Here is a 19,680-nt window from a genome sequence, read left to right as displayed (position 1 = left end):
TTCTCTCTATATATTTGTTTCAGTATACATGAGTATAAAACAAGAATAGTAAGCCTACTAATTTTATACTCATATATATAACATCTTCTCATATTACTGAGGATATTTATTAAATATACATTTTAAAACTGATTTCTTCTCCCAAAATCGTATGGTGTTTTTTTGCCTCTGAACTTCTCTTTTCTGTATGCTGTTGTTTGTTTGTTCAATCATTCTTTCTCGTTCTTGTTAGTATTTCCTGAAATGTCTGGTGATCTCTGTTTTCTGAACATATGCAGGAGTAAAGCACTCAAAGCTGTTGGGAACTGAGTGAATGGAGATTTCTCCATACAGATTTCACTGTAGGGTGATCCATCTGGGATACTGCAGTAAGAAACTCCAGACTTTTATATCTTTGAACACATATACACACACCACGCACATGTACTTGATATAGATAAAGGTATAGATGTATAGACCTAGACATAGATACAGACATACAGATATAGATAGATAGATAGAAAGCATTTTTCTCTTGTGATGGAACATTTCCCCAGAAAAAACTCCTCCAGTCTTGTGTCAACGAAAATGTGGAACAGGCTGTAAGAGTTTTCCAAACCACTTACATCACTTACATTCGGTGAAGCCACTTGCTCTTAATTCCCTTAATTTGGCATGACACCTAGACCTTTAACTGCACCTAGTGTCTCTGTGCAGAGGGTATCCCTGGATCAAATTCTCCAAATAGTAACACGTCTTTTACCAGGGTTGGGAAAGTAACCAGAAATGGATATGTGGAGAGGTTCAGAAAATCAATTTCCCTTACATACTTTTAACTGGTATTCATACATTTGGTTCTACACACAACCCTACTTTCAGAGGTATCTGTTGCTTCTATTTCCTGAGGCTTTGAGTTCCTTTGCAAACAGCAGCCTGCTTCTGATTTATTTCCTCTCTCAGTTTTAAATTTTAACTTCCTTCTGTCTAAGTCAGTTGCCACTCATCCATCTGCTTCTAGCTTCCAAAATCCTGTTAGTGTTGTGTCATCTACCAAACCCTTTGTCTTTATGCATGTAAATCATTTTATTCATTTCCTGTCAATTTAGTAGAGTGTCAGTAGAAAATTGGATGCATTTGTTTAACTAAAAGATCCCAAAGTCACATGGTGAAGTTTACTCTGGAAGACATTATGTCTTTATTTCCTAAACTTGTTACACAAAGGTATTATAGATACTGGAAAATGGCAAGTATTTTAAAACAATGTTACCACTCAAGTGGCACAAGATTCACAATTAAATAAGTCATATAATTATAGAAACACAAGATTATGTTCACTTCAATTTCATTTCTTCAGTAATTATGCTTGGAGTACATATTATGCCAAACCAATTAAGAAACTACTGAAGTAGTGCTTAATTGAACTGAACAGAGTCTGGTCTGAATTAAGGTAGTAAGTGCAGAAAAGAAGGGGAACAGATACATTTTTTAAAGTATATATTTTAAAAATAAGTAGTTTGAATATTTTAAAACTATTTCTTTGGCCTATGTCATTGTATTAGTTTTCTAGGGCTGCTGTACAGAGTACCACAAATTGGGTGGTTTAAACAATGGAAATGTATTGTCTCGCAGTTCTGCTGGCTACAAGGCTGAGATTAAGGCACTGGCAGAGTTGGTTCCTCCTGAGAGCTGTTCCTGGCCCCTCTTGGCTTGTGGGTAGCTGTCTTCACATTCACATTGTGCTCTCCCTGTAGACATGTCTGTCTCCAAGTTTTCCCTTTTCGCCAGGACACGGGTCATATTGGATTAGAGCTCACCCTAACAACCAAATTATAACTTGATTACCTCTGTCAAGACCTTATCTCCAAATAAGTTCACATTCTGAGGCACCGGGGTTAGGACTACAGCATAAGAATTTTGTGGGGACAGAGTTCCACCCATAGCAGCCCTCTTCACATGAGGATGAGAATGTTGGTTTACAAAGTTCTTAAATGAGTAAGAAGTTTAGGTAAATTAGAGTGAGGACAACACAGAGCTTGCCATGTTCGGGGCTTACTGTCCTAAATTAATGTAATAGAGCATACCTGTTGGATGCTCCACAAAAGGACGAAATATGTACCTGTGCATATTTTGCCTTTTTCTCCAGTCGCTATAGAAGCTACTGAATATTCTCATTTGTCTGTGCATCACAGATGCGGCTAGAGATAGACTCACTGGCTTAGAGACACAGGAGGTAACACCACTAACTCAACACAAAATAATGAAGCACTTTTTAAAAATAATAAAATTGAAATATTTTTTAAAGTTATAATTTGATAATTTATACCATTTTATTTAGTCATAAGTTTGTAGGACTTTAGACCTAATAAATATATCATAAAAATCATATAAACCAAAGGTAACCAAATTCAGATGTGTTTCAGGATCACCTGGGGATCTTTTTAAAACATACAAATTCCTGATTTCCACCTCAGATATCTTGAATAGAATTTTTGACAATGCATAATTTTAGAAACTCTCCATTTGATACTAATGCACCCTACCTGATCCATCTGCCTTGTTTTAGAGTTGAGAAAATTGAGGCCACTTTAACAAAATTACATATTGTAGGACAGGAATAATTAAAAATGATATAGTTCTGTTTATATATGACTCCTTTTATTTTAATCAACAGAAAACTAGAAGATTTCTACAAACTACTTCAAAAACACTTCTGCTGACACAATCCATGATGTAACTACTCCCATGTTATGGCAAAGAAGCCAAGAAATATTTGCTTCCCTTTAGTAAAATTTTAAAGTCATCAATATTTAATGTTGGAAATTTAAAAAAAAAAAATTTTTTTAAATGTTCTCAAGTGGAATGCATAACTTACTAAAGAAGATTTAGAAACTTACAGATGACGTCCTATCTACTTCACAGCGACTGCTCAGAATAAAACAGGCCTCAGCATCATCCATCCTAAATACAGACAGAAAAACAAAATAATCACACACTGAAAAATCTACATATTTTCTGAAAAACAGAATTTCAATGCTTAGTCCATATCTTGCACAAAAAGTACATGTAGACCACATTTATCCTTAAGCTTAAATGAAAGTTGAATTTCTAGCAGATCGTGACTGTGTTTGACTCTGAACAAAACACTTAGTGTTAGGTTGTCTATAGAACTCGATAGTTTATGACAAAGGTAAAAAAGAATGCCAAACTTTATTTTCTCTTTTATGATTTTACATATTTTCACATATGTGCTTTGAGTAAATTATGGGGGTGGTATTGACCTTTATTCTCTGAGTAATTACATTTTAACTGTACTGCCTCAATTAAACCAAGAGAAATGGAACAGAGCTGTACAGTACTAATAAGTCAAACTCTACTGTATATTTATATTTCCTGGAGATGATTCATCATCTTGTTTCAAACTCCTTTTCTTCATGCTCAGGTTCTATATTTTCTAAATTTCATGATAAAGAAACAGTATATTGCAGTGCTTGATGCATACTGTTCTGAAAACATAAATATTTATTTTCAAAATGAGGAACGATTTATCTTTCTGGTTCACTATAATAAAATAAACCTTTTCCAAAAAAAATATTTTCTATGGAGAGGAAAGATAAAAGACCATGAAATTTGACCAAGCCAAACAGTTCTGGGAAAATGTTGAGCCATGGTTACTAAGACAATATGAGTATTGGATAACATTTTCTAAACATCATTTTCCACAAAGCAATTCAAAACTCACTGACCTTTAGAACTTGTTTGGAGAATCCTACTCCTTGTTCCTTGCACGGGGAATTGCGTTGAAGAATGTATTAGTTAACATTAAATCCCAAGTCTTTTATATGAAGTTAGGATTAGAAATGAACATAAAAATGGATACTGTGTCACTCTTTTTTTCTTAACCAAGTTTTCTGAGTCTTACCAGCCAACTATATCTCTCCCTCAGTCCCTTCTCTTTTTTTGTTTATCCCTATGGAGGACTGCTTCTTGTAAATGTGATTGCTTTTGCTAAGAAATCATTTTAATACTATCAATAATAAATTAGTTATGTTAATCTTAAATAGTATCTACATTAGACACTGATAGCTAATACTAGTAGCTCAGATTAATTTATTAGATAGAAACAAGCCTGTATCACACAAATCCATATTGAACATAATATAGGCATTATACATGCTTATTGTGTGAATAATCAACTCTTATACAATAAATAAAGCATATTGATTATCAACTCAGGTGAATATATTGATCCAGATTATATTTGTCTCTAAGCAATTATTCTTCTAGAATACCCAAATTATGAGTATAGATAGCAAATAGCAAAAACCCAAAGCAAGGGTTTACTTGAGGTGCTGGGAAAATGTGATAATTTATAGAACTCTTATATACTAAATGACCACATACATAAAGTATTTAATCCACGAAAAATACTAATATATACCCTCAAAGAAATTTAATTTTCCAATTGTGTACCATTCATAACATCTTAATAGTTCCTGGTGACTTTTTTTGTTTCAGAAGTTAAACCACTGAAAAAACTTAGTTTCACTGACTTTATTATATAGATATCAATAGTAACGTCAGAGTTCCTGACTAGGTATCTACCTAGTCATTGCTTGCAGGATTAAGCAGCAAAAAGGAGTCTGGGAGTCTGTTCCACAAGGCATTTTACTTTTCTGTTCTTTTTCATCACCCCTTGTGAGCACACACACACACAGAGAACATGTACAAACACATACACAAAACATACATAAACGCATAAACACACTCACACATCATACTTGGGCCATCCAGAAAATAAATAAATAAATAACACACACTATAAAATTTAATGAGGAGACTTTTGTATCTACAAGTGTATGTAAGATACCACAAGGATAAACATCTTTAAAACTTGAAAAGCACTAAAAATATTGGGCAAAACCACTGCTGCTAAAGATCTCTTTTGGTTTCTAAACTAAGGATGTTTTCCAGAAGCCCTGATTCCCTAGTGTTCACAGTCTTCCCAACTATGATCTCACTCTGCTCATGTGGTATAACCCCATGACCTGTAACAAGTGTTTAAGACTATGTCACCTTTAAGCTATGTTCGCTGGCACATGCCAAAAAGAGAGCAGTTGCCTGGCACAACAAGAAGAAGGCAGCTAAGGAAGACCAGTCACCTTTCTGATGCAGTCCATATTGCAAACTGTTTAAAATTCAAACCCTGACACACTGCTTTAGTATCTCACATAATGTTCAGCCCAAGATTGTTATTTGTGGAATAAAAACAGTATCCAGGGATTTGGAGACTACTCTATCAGTGAGTTGAAAATCTTAGCCTATCTCTAACAGCTTGAGATGCTTATACATGCCACCTTTCTCACTGTGTTGTGTAAACATGGTCTACTGAACAACTTTGGGAACGTTTTTCCTAAAAGAGACTGGAAAAGTAGGGCAAACACACTACTTTTATATTTTTAACCTTTCAATTTGACCAGCAGTAGAACTAAAGCAAAATTCTATATTAAAACATACTTAAGCACATCTTGCAACACTATAAATAACTAAAATTTGGAGGAGAGAAAAGATTAAAACACTCAAAACTGTAAGCTGCAAGGTAACAAACAGATAGAAATACCTACTTTGCTCTCAATAGATCCTGATCTTTAAGGGCTGAACCCTGAAGGTAGATAACTCTTTGGGACCACATTGGAATCTGTAGTACCCTTCGAACTTGCACATCCATTTCAGTAGGGCACAGAATCACCACATAATAATCCTATTAAAAACAAAATGGGCAAAGGGATAGAAACAATAATACTTTATGTTATATAAAATAAGTAAATAAAAGATCTAAGAAAATTTTGAAATATGATAATAAATGAAAGTTCACATTCAAAACCTGAAATACATTAAATATAGCATGCTATAATAAACATAACTGAGACATTAAAAAACTCACAAATCAATAAATTCATACTAACCTATTTCAATCTTACTAGTACCATAAATGGAAGGTAATCAATGGTGTAACCACTTTCAGCCTCTGAAGTTTTTAGTTATAACTACAGAGTGATTCTAAAATATACATTGAACACCAACTATCAATTCATACTTAAATTGCTACTTTTCGAATCGAAACTGCGATAGGATTAATATCACTTGTTAATATGAGTATCACTATGAACTGATAATTTTGAACAATTTCTCATGTATATTTCAATGGGTAAGGATTCATAAAAACATTGAAAATCCTGACCAAGTAAATTAAATAAAAGTTTGAGTTCAAAATATTTCAAAATATATGGTCCTTTGGAGAAAATACAAAAGTATTCTGAATATTCAAACAATTTTAAACAAGTAATTTATATAAATTAAAATTCTCTGGTAAACATTCACCATTTTATCACTCTAAAATGTATTTATTAGGAATTTTTGGATTTTAAAAATTCTCTATATTGATACTAGGCAAAATTAACTACTATGGGATCAAATTTTTCCCTAAAATAGATTTTCTTAACGAGTCATAATGAGCAAGCTGAAAATTATTCAGTACAAATTTAAAAATCCATCAAATAAATATCATGCTTCTTCAAAAATGCAAATTAATTTATATGAAAACAAGGGAACATAATATATAATTTAAGGATCATTTATAAAGTAGGTATTTTAAAATAAAAAATATAGTATTTAAAAAGAGCTCCAAAATATTCACAAATCAATGATTTTAAGTTCTGTAAGGAAGAAATAATTAGATACACTCAGCACTGTCTTGATCTCTAGGACTATTTAATCTCTTGACAGAAATTTATTGAGAAAATATAGGACCTTCAAATAACTCTTTGCTCTTTGGACTAAGTGCCTTAAGCAGGAAAGGAGATTACCTGCATCTACACTGGCCCACTAGCACAGCAAGTGGAAGAACTATTTGAGGTTTTTATCTGTACAGACTGCTGAAGATATTTTTCTGAATTCATATTCTCAATTCAGCTTGTTCTTGTCCAATTTTGGGGCACTTATTGCTAATATAAACAGAAGCTAGTTATACTCCATGCGACAAAACAGGAAAAAAAAAAATCTTTCAGATTTCCACATTTCTATCAGCAACACTTGACAAACTCTATAGTATTCAACTGAGAAGATGATATTAGTTTCTCCATTGATTTATTATATTTTAAGTTAAAATTTATTGTTTCATAAAAATATCATTTATGCTTTACCAAAGGGAGAAAAAAGCAAACAGAAAGATTCAAAGAAAATCTTTCTGAGTAGCATTAACATAATTCCATCTGTCTTTTAGTGTAGATACAGAAGGAAACTTAAAATACTGCATATTCCTCCAGCATTTTTTCTATGTTCCTGGTTATATTTGTAGTTCTTCATTTACTCTTCCTAAATTTGAGTGTATAAATAAAAATCCCCAGAATGCAGGCTGCACCATCAGTTAACTGACTTTGACAATATGTTAGTAGGCATGATCAAGTAGAGTGCGTAATATAATTCAAATGTACCTGTAGTCTTGGATGAGCATAAAATTCATTTAAAAAATCCATAAGTAAATCAATCTTCAGTGAGCTGACACACAGAACAACATGTTTTTCAGTTTGAGCTCTATGTCGACTGTAGTTTCCACCTGACTTTTGTCTCTCCATCCACAAATAGGCCAGCTGTTCAAACTGTAATGTATTTTCCACATGTGAATGAAAAACACTGGACATGAAAATAAAAAATCAATGCAGTACATCTATCGTTTATTGGTACACTCAATTTCTTAGATGGAACTCATTGAGATTCAAATTATTAGTCTTCCCTTCAACAACAGACTTTCCTTATGATTTCTGCAGAGATTGCAAATGCCTCCCAGAGTCTCAGGTCTCCAAGGAAACATATTAACATAATTTTGCTATTCTATCATAACAGGCCACTAAAAGGTTTGTGCCTCTGCTTTAAGTCCAGTAGAGTATGATACGATATGCCATGTGCTGAGTGAAAGAGAAAAGCTCATTGGCATTTCTCCACATGCTTCTGTTGAATTCTGCCCATACTTTGTGTGATGGAAGATACCCTTACCACAATCCACAAGGCCACATTCATGCTGTACATAGCTGGTACCTGAGGGAAGCAGACGGTGCAAGGGAGAAATGTCAGGAAGGAAGATGTGCATGACTGGATAGGAGTGGGAAAAGTTGTTTTTGTACCTACAGAAGGTGTATTAAATACACTGTGGCCAAAGTTGTATAATGGAACAAGCAAGAATGATTTGTGTTCTCCATATCATGTTTCTGACCCACCCACTAAAGGGCACCAGAGGCTTCTTATAGGAAAGGGTTGGAGATTGCACCTACTTATCTTTAGTACATTTTATATCTCTGTCCATTTGCAATCTCCCTATTCACTCCCAAAACGGTACATAATATGTACATACCATATACAGAGTTTTATTTGATCCATGTAAGTAATAAATATTTATTCATTGCACTGTATGGCTTTTAGGTTTATTTTCAAGAACAAAGAGAAATCAACACTCCACAAATTTATTTACTTGATCTATCATCCTATAATTAAAAACTATATTATCCTATAATTAAAATAGTTTAATATCCTATATGTAAAAGAAAGTATCTTGAAAAATTGAAATAAGAAATGAGCTATCATTTGTGACAGGAGGAAAAAAAACTACCTAGTGTTTCCAATAAAATGAAAAAAGAAATGTCTGTAATAATTTAAATAATTGATTAAATGTAATAATAGCATGGGTTTATATATTACTGTTAGATAACTAAACTTTGCATTTCCTATTAAATGTGAATGATTTCATTTAAAATTCAACATGGTTATATTTACCTGTATGGGTAGAACCACAAGAGCAACACAGATCATAGCAACCACAAAAAGCTTGGAGGACCATGTTTCAGGAGTGACATCCCCAAAGCCCACAGTAGAAAATGTCACAATGCAGAAATAAAGAGAGTCAAACAGATTCAGCTTCTTTCCTATTCTTTCCAGATGCTGGATTCCACAAATGCTGAAGAAATAAATATGCATTAAAACTTCCTATCTGGACATATTATTTCCCACCATTATTCTTCTGAAAGCCAAAGAACATTTTATAAAGCCATTTGGTAGGTGGGCTCTTATATTTTACAATATATATTTTTCAGAAAAATATAATTTTTAAGTTTTTTTCTAAATTAACCATATGTAGTCTTATGTTGGTTAACTGTTAGCCAAAAATGGTAGTCAAAATATCAAAAGGTATATTACAGTAACATGTAAAATGAATGGACTGAATTTCATGGCTGACACACACACACACAGTGACCTTGAATACATGTCAGGAAAACATAGAGACCAGAAATTGCTACATCTAATCCCTGTCAAAATATTATCTTTTCCTTTCCTTTTTTTTAATTTAGAAAAAAAGATAACTTTTTACTGTATATATTCATATACAGTAAAACGCGTGAGAAGTTAGCGTTTGCCAAGTGCTATGGTTTGAATATTTGTCCACTCCAAACTTATGTTAAAATTTAATTGTCATTGTAATGGCACCAAGAGGTGGGACCTTTAAGTGGTGTTTAGGTCAGAAGGGCTCCACCTTTACGAATTAACTAATGCCACTCTCTCCCAAGTGGGTTTATTATTGTAGGAGTAGGTTCACCATCAAAGGAGTTGGTTCACCTTTATACATTTTTTATATTTTTATTTCCTACAGCACTTAGCACAAAGTACACAGTAGCCACATAGCAACCAACTGTTGAATGAACAAAAGAACAACTATTTAAACCATTTTCAAATAATATATGTTAAACCCCCAAAGATACTTCATGCATATTTTTCTGGTTTTTGTTACTGTATTACAAACTCTTCAAAATGTAGTACCTTAAAACAATTACAGTTTATCATTTCACATGATTCTGTGGCTTGGGTAAGAAGCAGGTCTGGATTTCTTGGGCAGCTGCATTCAGAGAGGTCTGGCTTAAATGAAAGGTGCAAGATGGTCTCACTCCTGAGCTACATGATCAGTGTTCATTGTTGGCTGGGGTGCCTTGGTTCTTCCTTATGTGGCCTCTCATCCCCCAGGCTTTAGTGGCATCTTTGCTGTATCAGATAAGACCTGTCTTTTATCTGTTCCATTCTATTTGTCAAAGCAAATCACAAGTTCAACTAAGATTGAAGGGGTGTGGAGGTACATCCTATCTCTTCATAAAGGGAGATACACAATATTAGGTCCATGTTTTTCAATCTACCAAACAATATAAATAACAATATCTATCATAACCTATAAAAATCTTGATGTTTTCTTGAATAAACCAAATTACAGTCAAAGGTATTTAATTTTCATGATACAGTTATAGTTAAATCCATGCTTAACAATAATTTTTTAGAATCTTTATGGTAAAATGTCATTTCCTTTGACCTGGGAAAATCATGAAAACATGTCACGTATTTCTTAATATCACACATAAGCCTAAGGAACCTGGTTGCTCTTCAAGTTAACATGAAAATAAAGATACCTATATAAGCTGTTACATATTTGGGATTATTATACAAAAATAAAAATCAACTTTTCTAAAGGACTAACGAAGGTGAAAACACTAAATTACTTTTAGTGTTTTTCTCTGATTTTGATTAGGCCCATGAACTTGTTTCAACTTAGAGTCTCATTAAATGGTACATTATTTATATGCATGAATAACAATGTCATTACATTTATAAAGTGTTAAAAAATGTATTCTACTTTTTGCAATAAATAAATAAATTTAGTTCCTCCCTCCAGGAGAAAAAAATAAGGCAGAGAATTCCCCAATATCCAGCCCAAGAACAGAGAAATCCTTTCAAATTACTGGTCATATCTTCTTCCTTCTCTGTTGATAACTCTCAATGAAATTTCTATCATTCTCAGAATAAAATCCAAAAGCCCTTGGTTCATATGTCTGAACCAAATCCTGAACCTCCTCTCTAAACCTGCTCCTCCCAAATTCTTTGCCATCAGATAATGGTTTCCTAGCATTAAGTCTTTCAATTGCCTGTAGAGCACACCACCCAGTCTACTCTGTATCTGTCAGGCTCACTTTCTGTTCTTTTCCCCGTGGTTCACTCTTCCCCAATTATGTGGTGTTATTGCTTTCTGACCAACATGCCAAGCATGCTCCTCACCAAAAGCCTTGCCACGGACTGTTCTCTCTGGCTGAGATTCTATTGCTCTAGATAGTCTCATGGCTCACTACTCATATCCTACTCAAATGCCATAATATCAATGAGACCTATCTTTACCATTACATATTCTACTAATCTTTCTCATTCTTTTTGATTAAAAAAATTAATTTAGTCATTTATAGAGTTTGGTATGAATGCATTGTCTGTATGACAATGACAGTCACATAAGAGAGGAGATCCAAGAGGGCAGAGGGTCAAGTGCTTTCTTTATAAATGTTGCCTGAGATTGTCAAATAGTGCCAAGCACATAATAATATTAATTAATATTTGTAGAATGAATGAATGAGGGTCTGAATATAAAATACACAGACTTTATTGCCCATATTTAAATCATGAAGGCATTTAGCCTATTTAAATATAAGCTAAAAATAATTTAGAAAGAAAGACCGAAGCCTGCAAAAATGTTTATCTGAGTACTTCCTTCACTGCAGAATCTAATACAATTAAGTGGCAAGAATAAATACCTTTTAGTCAATGAAATCAGACTCCTGTTATACAGAATATGAAAAAATCAACTTAAAATGAGTTAAAGTCTTAAAAGTAAAACTTGAAACTGTAAAATTCATATGAGAAAACAAGGAAAAGGTTTTTGACATTGGTCTTGGCAATGATTTCTTGGATTTGACATCATAACCACAGGTAACAAAACCAAAAATAGACAAGTAGACTAAATGAAACTAAAAAGCTTCTGCACAGCAAAGAAAACAGTCAACAGAGAGAAAAGGCAACCAAGAAATAAGAAAAAATATTTTCAAACTATCAATCTAATAGGGGGTTAATTTCCAAAATATGTAAGAATCTCCTACAACTCAATAGTGAAAAAAAAGGGACAAATATTGCATGATCACACTAACATGAAGTATCTAAAATAATTAAACTCATAGAAGCAGAAAGTAGAGAATTGCTGTTCAATAGGTATAAAGTTTTAGTTAAGCAAGATGAGTAAGTTCTAGAGATATGCTGTACAACATAGTACCTATTGTTAACAATGAGATATTGTGTACTTTAAAATGTTAAGAGGATCGTTCTCACTACATATTCTTACCACAAAAAAATAACCTTACAAAAGAAAACAAGAATATTTTTGGAGGTTGTGGATATATTTAGTAACTTGATTGTGGTGATGGTATCACAGGGGCATGCAAATGTCAAACTCCTCAAAATGTATACACTAAATATGTGTAATTTTTTGTATATTTATTATACCTTAATAAAGCCAAAAATACATACATACATACATACATACATACATACACACATACATACCTCTTTTTAAGGAGGTAGATGCATACTCTACAAATATATGGACTTTCCAACAAATAGCCTTTTAGCATCACTTAAAATATTCAAGTACCACAAGCAAGCAAATCAGGCTTTACTCTTCCTAGTAATTAGTACTTATAACTTTAGTATTTCTTTTAGTTAGCAATACCTAAATAATATGATAAGTAAAAATTCAGAAATTTGAAATGCATTTGAATTACTTATTGAAACTCATTCTGCTTGTGTAATGTACAAGTAAATTATATAACTAAAAACTTGTCTTTTAATAAAACAAATTGGATATTCAAATATGACATTTATTTAGTCACATTATATTCTGAATTTTCTGTTATGAACATATTTTAAAAGAGTTTAAATGACTGAACTAACTTTGCTATAATTGTTTACTAAACAAGTGCTTGACCTGTTATCCCATTCATGTCACTCTTACTGAATACTGCATATTGTATTCCTAACTTCAGTCAATCAGGTTAGTACATACTATAACATTCAGACAAGTGTCTAGTTTATAGTTTATGGTAAAAGCAAATTACTCACAGTATTAGAAGCAGATTTGCCTGTAATTGCTCTACAGTAAGGACTCTGTTGTCACTTTCACTTTAACTTTGTCAACAACTTCCCTTTATGCTTTCTTCCGTTTGTGTAAAAAAACCACCTTCCTTGAACAGTTGAAATAGTTTAAAGGAAACTTTGCTAAAATTTGAACTAGCTTATCAAATTTTAAAGATAGAATAGGGATAGGGGATTGGGGAGAGTTTGGGTGGGGGCCATAGAGAACAATTGCAATTTGAGGTGGTGGACATGCTGATAGCATTGATTTGCTCACCACATCTTGGGCACAGGTGCTGACAGTCAGCTCCTGCCCCGTGAATATGTATAATCAATAAAAATAAAAATAAAAAACTAGTCTTTCAAACCCCATAGAATCTTAAAATTTTGATTTAAAAAAATAGTTTGAAAATCACTTGTTCCAAGTTTTACTTTACAAAAGTGAATAGAGACAAAAAAGTTTGATAAATGGCAGAGGCCAGACTTCTCTGATTCACATTATATGGCCATAGAATCATTTCCTGATACCTATCATGTAGTATTTATATGCAACATGTGGAAAATGTTAAGTATATCTGCTAATGTATTGAATATTATTTTGGTTACAGCTGCCACGATTGAGGATGTTTTTAAGATAAGAAATACAAAGATTTATTTTACTGTTATGTAATAATCATTCAAATAAAATTTTTTTAGATTGTTTCTATAAACTATCTCTTCATAAAATAACTCATAATTAATCCTAATAATTGTAGGAAGGAATGGCAGAAATTGTGTCTTTGGGATAAATACATACACAGTTTACTGTGCTAATTTATTACATACTTCTTAAGGCCAAGACAGTTTAAGCATTGAAAACATCCCTGATTTGCATTATGCACAGACATTAGTGTACATATTAATTATACACACTTATATATTAATTATTTTGCCTAGAACTGTGAATCCTACAACATGTTATATAAGAATTTGAAGATATTCAGTGATTACAATGCATTTTAATATAGATTGTTGTTTTATTTCATCCACAGATGTCTTTGGAGCCATTATTAAGTAAAAACTCCCTATGCCTCTTTTCCCTCAATATAACTGATAAATTTTGGTTAATTATTATTTTGTCTGTATCCAGAAATGATTCTAACGATGGGTACTGATTTTCTGATAAACTAAATTCAACAATGTGCTCAAATACAGCACATTCATAATCAAAATATCCTATTTTGCCTTGTCATAAAAGATATACATCTTTTCAGTCAGTTAAGACCAAGTTAAACCATTTAAATTATATCCTAAACTGGAAGTAGCAGAATAATTTAATGAGACAGTATTAAAAAATAAGTAATCAAGCTGTTGGACATTAGTGAACACTTTGTTATCTTTATATTTTCTTTTAGCTGCTGGCCAGTATGGGGATCTGAATACTTGACCTTGCTGTTACGACATTGTGCTGTAACCAGCTGAGCTAACTTGCCAGCCCTGCTATCATTAAATTTTCTAATAATAAAATTTAATATTGTTTTGTAACTGGGCAACTCTATAAATACATAAATGTAAATATAAATATATATATATATAAATAAATAAATATATATATATATATATATATATATATAAAGCTTCCTTAAAACACTTGGTTTTAGTGGATATCTAATTGTAATATTTTTTTTGTTTATTATCCTCTACCTCTTGCCTATAGTTTGCTGCAATTTAAAATAAAAAATAAGCTCATATCAGACCATGTTCTATTTATCTTTTTTGCTTAGATAATAACATAAAAGCTACTCAGATTCATTTATAGTGATTGACTTTTAAAAGGAAAATTACAAATAAATATAGTTTCCTTCTAATTTCTCTATCACAAATATATCTGTACATTTTCAATACGAAAATAATTTATATAAAACAAATTTCTGCTATAAAATTTTTCTTAAATGTTTATAATGGAAAAGGCTACCTAACATAGCAAAAGTTAATCACATTTATTCACATAAATAAATTTATTGATGGTTTACTAGAGCTGAATGTTACAGATGCAGATGCAAATAGGACAAAGCTTTCCACCTAGTCTGCATAAAAAAGAGTCTCTAAAATCAAAGTGAATGATTATAACATCAATTTTATAATAGTATTACTAATAACACCATAAGTTAATCAAAGATTTTTTATACTTAATGCTAGCTAACCTAGGTAAATTATTTAAGCTTTCTAAACTTCATGCTCTTCGATTGAAAAGTAAATGTAACAATATTAACTTCTTCACTGGCTACTATGAGAATTAAACGAGCTAATGCTCCTGAAATGCCTGGCACATAATAATGTTCAATGAATTCAGTAGTTATTTTGTTATTTATTTCCAGGTCCAGCATTAAAGAAATAGAAGCATAAAAATGTGTCAAATTTCAGGACCAAATACATACACAAAAGTTTTACAAATCCTTTGTTTTCTATTCGATAAAAAATACATATATATGAGTATTTACAATGGAGTTGGGGATTACAGAGAAAGACAGTGGCCATGAGAAAATATGTGTCTATTCTTCTTTACTATGGATTTGTTAACAGGACTTTTAGCAACAGAAAATCATATGGATTAATGAGTAGCTATAATCTTATCCAATCCTGTCTTTGCTGCAAGTCCCAACTGCTATGAAAGTTGAAATATGGGCAATAATGGAAGACTCCAAAAAAAAAAAAAAAAAAAAAAGAATTAGGCAATTTGCAAGGTAAACCCATACTGTTTAACTATTTAGAAAGAGCAGTCATGCTGAGATTAGTTGACCTTTGAAAGGGTCACTGTTGTCATTCACAGAAACTAACAACTAATTCTCGGTAAAGCAGTTAAGGGGAAAAAAAATTAAGCACTATTTCTGGGCCAAATGTCAATATCTGGCTAGCGAATTATTTTAAAGGATTACTTATCACTGAGATTGCTTGAATGCAAAAATTTTATTTGTAATTATATAAAAGACAGTGTACATGTATATCCTATATGTTTGTATATAGTTCAACAAGCTAATAAGAATATCATTATATAGTAATATTTTAAGATTTAAATGTTAAAACAGTAATATTTTGAAAAAAATCCCAATAACATTTCTGTTTTTATATTTATACACACGTTCATGATCACTATTAACATTTAAATAGGGAGCCCATGGCGCACTTGGGAGAGTGTGGCGCTGGGAGCGCGGCGACACTCCCGCCGCGGGTTCGGATCCTATATAGGAATGGCCAGGTGCACTCACTGGCTGAGCACCGGTCACGAAAAAGACCAAAAAAAAAAAAAACATTTAAATAGGTATTTGATTTTATGACTATGGATTTTATATTTATGAATGTTAAATACACCTATTTTTAAAAAATTCTATGCACTTTATGAAGCAGAGAATTCCTTCCATGCACATATTTACTTTTTGCATAATTGTGGTCAATAGTCACAATATTGAGCTTACACTTGACTTTCAAAACTAATTCATATTGCCATTTCACTCAGTTTTAAGTGAATAGACATTAGTGTTATCACAGAATAAATATCCTCTAGAAATTTTATAGCATGGTACTCCGGCAGTTTTTCTAAAATTAAAGTAAATATGCATTTAAATGAAGCAGACTAGAGGACAAAATGCCAAGTAGTCAAATATATCCTTAAATACCGACTCAAAACTTGATTACAACCAAATTACACCAGACAAATCAAGAAATACCCTGGAGAACTTTACAAACTCTAAAAATTCCACTATAAATATGGATAAGTGATTGAATGTATGACTAGAACCATATGAAACAAATACAGCTCTTGAGAGATGTAATGTTTGTTGGTTTTCAAACAAGGTTTATTGATTTTCCAACATGATCTATGGCTATCAGAGGATAAAGGCAATGGGTAATAATGAATACTTTTTCTTTAACAAAATTATGTTAAATTGTAATTTGTTACGTTTTTCTCTTCTTTCATCATTAATGATCTAAACAAAATAAAGCATCTGCTGAATGGTCTTTGTAAATTTTTGTGGGCTCATTAGCCTGTGGGTCTTTACTATTATAATATGTAGATAGAAGAAGGGTTGTTTTTGTTGTTGCTCATGGTGAGAAAGATGGAGCTTTCAATAGTGGAGTGTTTCATTCTGTTTGGATTCCTTAAGTTTTATGCTTCACTGAGCATGTATTCATTTTTATCCATAAACATTTATTCAGAAATATGACTGTGTCTTGATATAAAATGTATTTCCCACTGTCATTTGTGAAGAAAGTAAACAAATAAAGAGACAAGATAATGGGATAAGAGAGATTATAAAAACAGATTAAACCAGGTGATAATAAGGACAGAAAACCATTGTGGTCAAAGGCAATTACATGGTATACTCAAGAATCAAGTAAAATCATTATTATGTTCTTCTGAAAACTCCCATTCTAGGAGACTCCAATATCAAGTAATCAAACCCTTACAGGGAAGAATAAGGATTCTGCTGTGACACCAACAGAAAAGCTATTATAATTATGTCATATTTTTAACACAAAATAACATAGATAACACGGTAAGTGAAGGCAATATGGTACTTGATCACTTTATATTCCTATTAATGAGAGCATTTTTTATTTACTACTTTTTGCTTCCCTGAAAACTCACAGGATTTTTCTCTTCTTAAGTTGCAATATATGTGTTTATAATTTTACTTTTGCTCTGCTGTAGGTTATTTGCATTTGAAAAAGTTTTGCATTGTCTGCTCACCTATTTATTCACTGCTACAAAGTGTCAGGCAAGGTACTAAGTACTGGCAAAGAAAATAATATGTAAAAACTGGCATGACTGCTTCCTTGAGTTTAATGGAAGAGACAGAAAATGATGACTAATATGCATATGTATAAATATACAGAGGAGAATCCCCCAGACTATGATTTTCTATCACAGTGGAATTAGACCTAATCAGGTAGGTCAGGCTTTAATGAAAGAGTGGTACTTAACATAAAAAGACGACTCAGACTGTATTCTGCAGAGAAGGAAGGTAGAGCATTCTAGAGAGGAGGAAGGTTAGTGTGATGGAGGAAATAAAAAAAAAAAGAACAAAAAACTAAACTGCTGAGCACAAAAAAAATTAAGGATGTGAGATGAGAATGAAAAAATAGAATCCCATTCATGCAGGACATTTAGAACAAATTAAAAAGCTTTGTATACATTCCAAGACACATGGAATATTTTTAACAAGCATTGAGTAAGTGGTGATACAATCATATTTGTATTTCACAAAGATCACTTTGTTGCTATGAGATAAATCATTTGGAATAAAGCCAAAGGAGATATAGGTAAACCACTTATAAGGCTATTGCTATAAAGAGGTTATGACAATTTAGATAAACAATGCAGTGACTAAGAGGGACAGAAGGAGATTGATATATAGGATGTTCAGGAGGTAAAATCTATAGGATTTACTGATTATGTATTGTGTAACAGAACAGGAAGTGTTAAGAATGACTCTTAGATATCTGGATTGCTCAGAAGAATGAGCAGTAATTGTTATTTCAAAGATGTGAACAATTTTGAAAAGAAATATCATAAATTTTCTTTTGGACACATTTAGTTTAAAGAATCTAAGAGAAAATGTCACAGAAAGAGTTAATTTTTAAGGATTCTGGCACCAATCAATTTATTGATGCTTGAAAGTGGCAATGGTCTGGTGGTAATGGTTCCTGATTAGAGTTTTTCATATGCTTATTAGCCATCCCTAGATTTTAACTTGTGTGGATACATATATAACACATTATCCATGCTGATATATTTACAGAATTGCAAACAATATAACTAAAATATATGACATATTCCAAGGAAGAAAATATGAAATGAAATGATTAAATTACGAAAGGGCCTAGAACAAATCCCTGAGGAATTCCTTCACTTAATGATGCTTCATAGGGCCGACCCCGTGGCGCACTCGGGAGAGTGCGGCGCTGGGAGCGCGGATGTGCTCCCGCCGCGGATTCGGATCCTATATAAGGATGGCCGGTGCGCTCACTGGCTAAGCGCGGTGCGGCTAGTCACAAAAAGACAAAAAAATAATAATAATAATAATGATGATGCTTCATAGAAGAGGATGAGCTTGCAAAGGACCTAAAAGGATTATGTGTGCATGCACATGCATGCATGCATGTGTGTATGTAGGTACCTATAGAATGTGGGGGGGAGGGTCTACAGGTATGCACCACATGTCCACATGCATTCTCTTGACCTCCATGCACATGTAAATGTTTCCTCATGTAAACTTCTCTGACTTTAATATTGTGAGAGGCTTACAAAGGCTTTCCAAGTTGCACTGCGATATCAAAGATCCCTTCTAAATATATCTTTGCCCCCTTCCCAGTAATATAATAACAGAAAAAGGGCTGGTCCAAAGGTAGTGAGTTATCTCAATTGATTGTTCTCAGTCAGTTACAGAAAAAGGTCAAAAGTTCTAAGGACATATTTTCCTCTTTACCTTTTCTTAAGGTTTAATAACTTTCAAAAACAAACAAACAAGAAAGCACAATACCTGTTATACTTTCCTCTTAATTTGTACTTTCTCTTTCTAATCATTAGTTTACTTAAAAAGCAAAACCAAAAATGGTATTAGTTTATTCAAAAAGCAAAAACAAAACAACAAAAGAGGAAAAGCTTCAAAATCATGACTATTTCAAAAC

General features: G+C 32.4%; 1 protein-coding gene across 3 annotated transcripts in view; it reads right to left on the bottom strand.

Annotated features, from left to right (window-relative positions):
- KCNT2 (potassium sodium-activated channel subfamily T member 2) overlaps window positions 1–19,680 on the bottom strand; it is a 388,988-nt gene that overhangs the window by 217,336 nt on the left and 151,972 nt on the right. For all 3 annotated transcript variants that reach the window (XM_063114556.1, XM_063114557.1, XM_063114558.1), the window contains exons 9-12: window positions 8,803–8,983; window positions 7,470–7,634; window positions 5,601–5,737; window positions 2,874–2,937 (exon numbers count right to left, since the gene is read on the bottom strand). In XM_063114556.1, coding sequence (XP_062970626.1) covers window positions 2,874–2,937; window positions 5,601–5,737; window positions 7,470–7,634; window positions 8,803–8,983 — 547 coding nt within the window. The remainder of the gene's footprint in view (window positions 1–2,873; window positions 2,938–5,600; window positions 5,738–7,469; window positions 7,635–8,802; window positions 8,984–19,680) is intronic.

This window comes from Cynocephalus volans, chromosome 11, assembly GCF_027409185.1.
Source record: "Cynocephalus volans isolate mCynVol1 chromosome 11, mCynVol1.pri, whole genome shotgun sequence".
In the NCBI taxonomy this organism is placed as follows: Eukaryota; Metazoa; Chordata; class Mammalia; order Dermoptera; family Cynocephalidae; genus Cynocephalus; species Cynocephalus volans.
The sequence above is the reverse complement of the archived record's forward strand: the minus strand, read 5'-3'. Positions and strand labels throughout refer to the sequence as shown.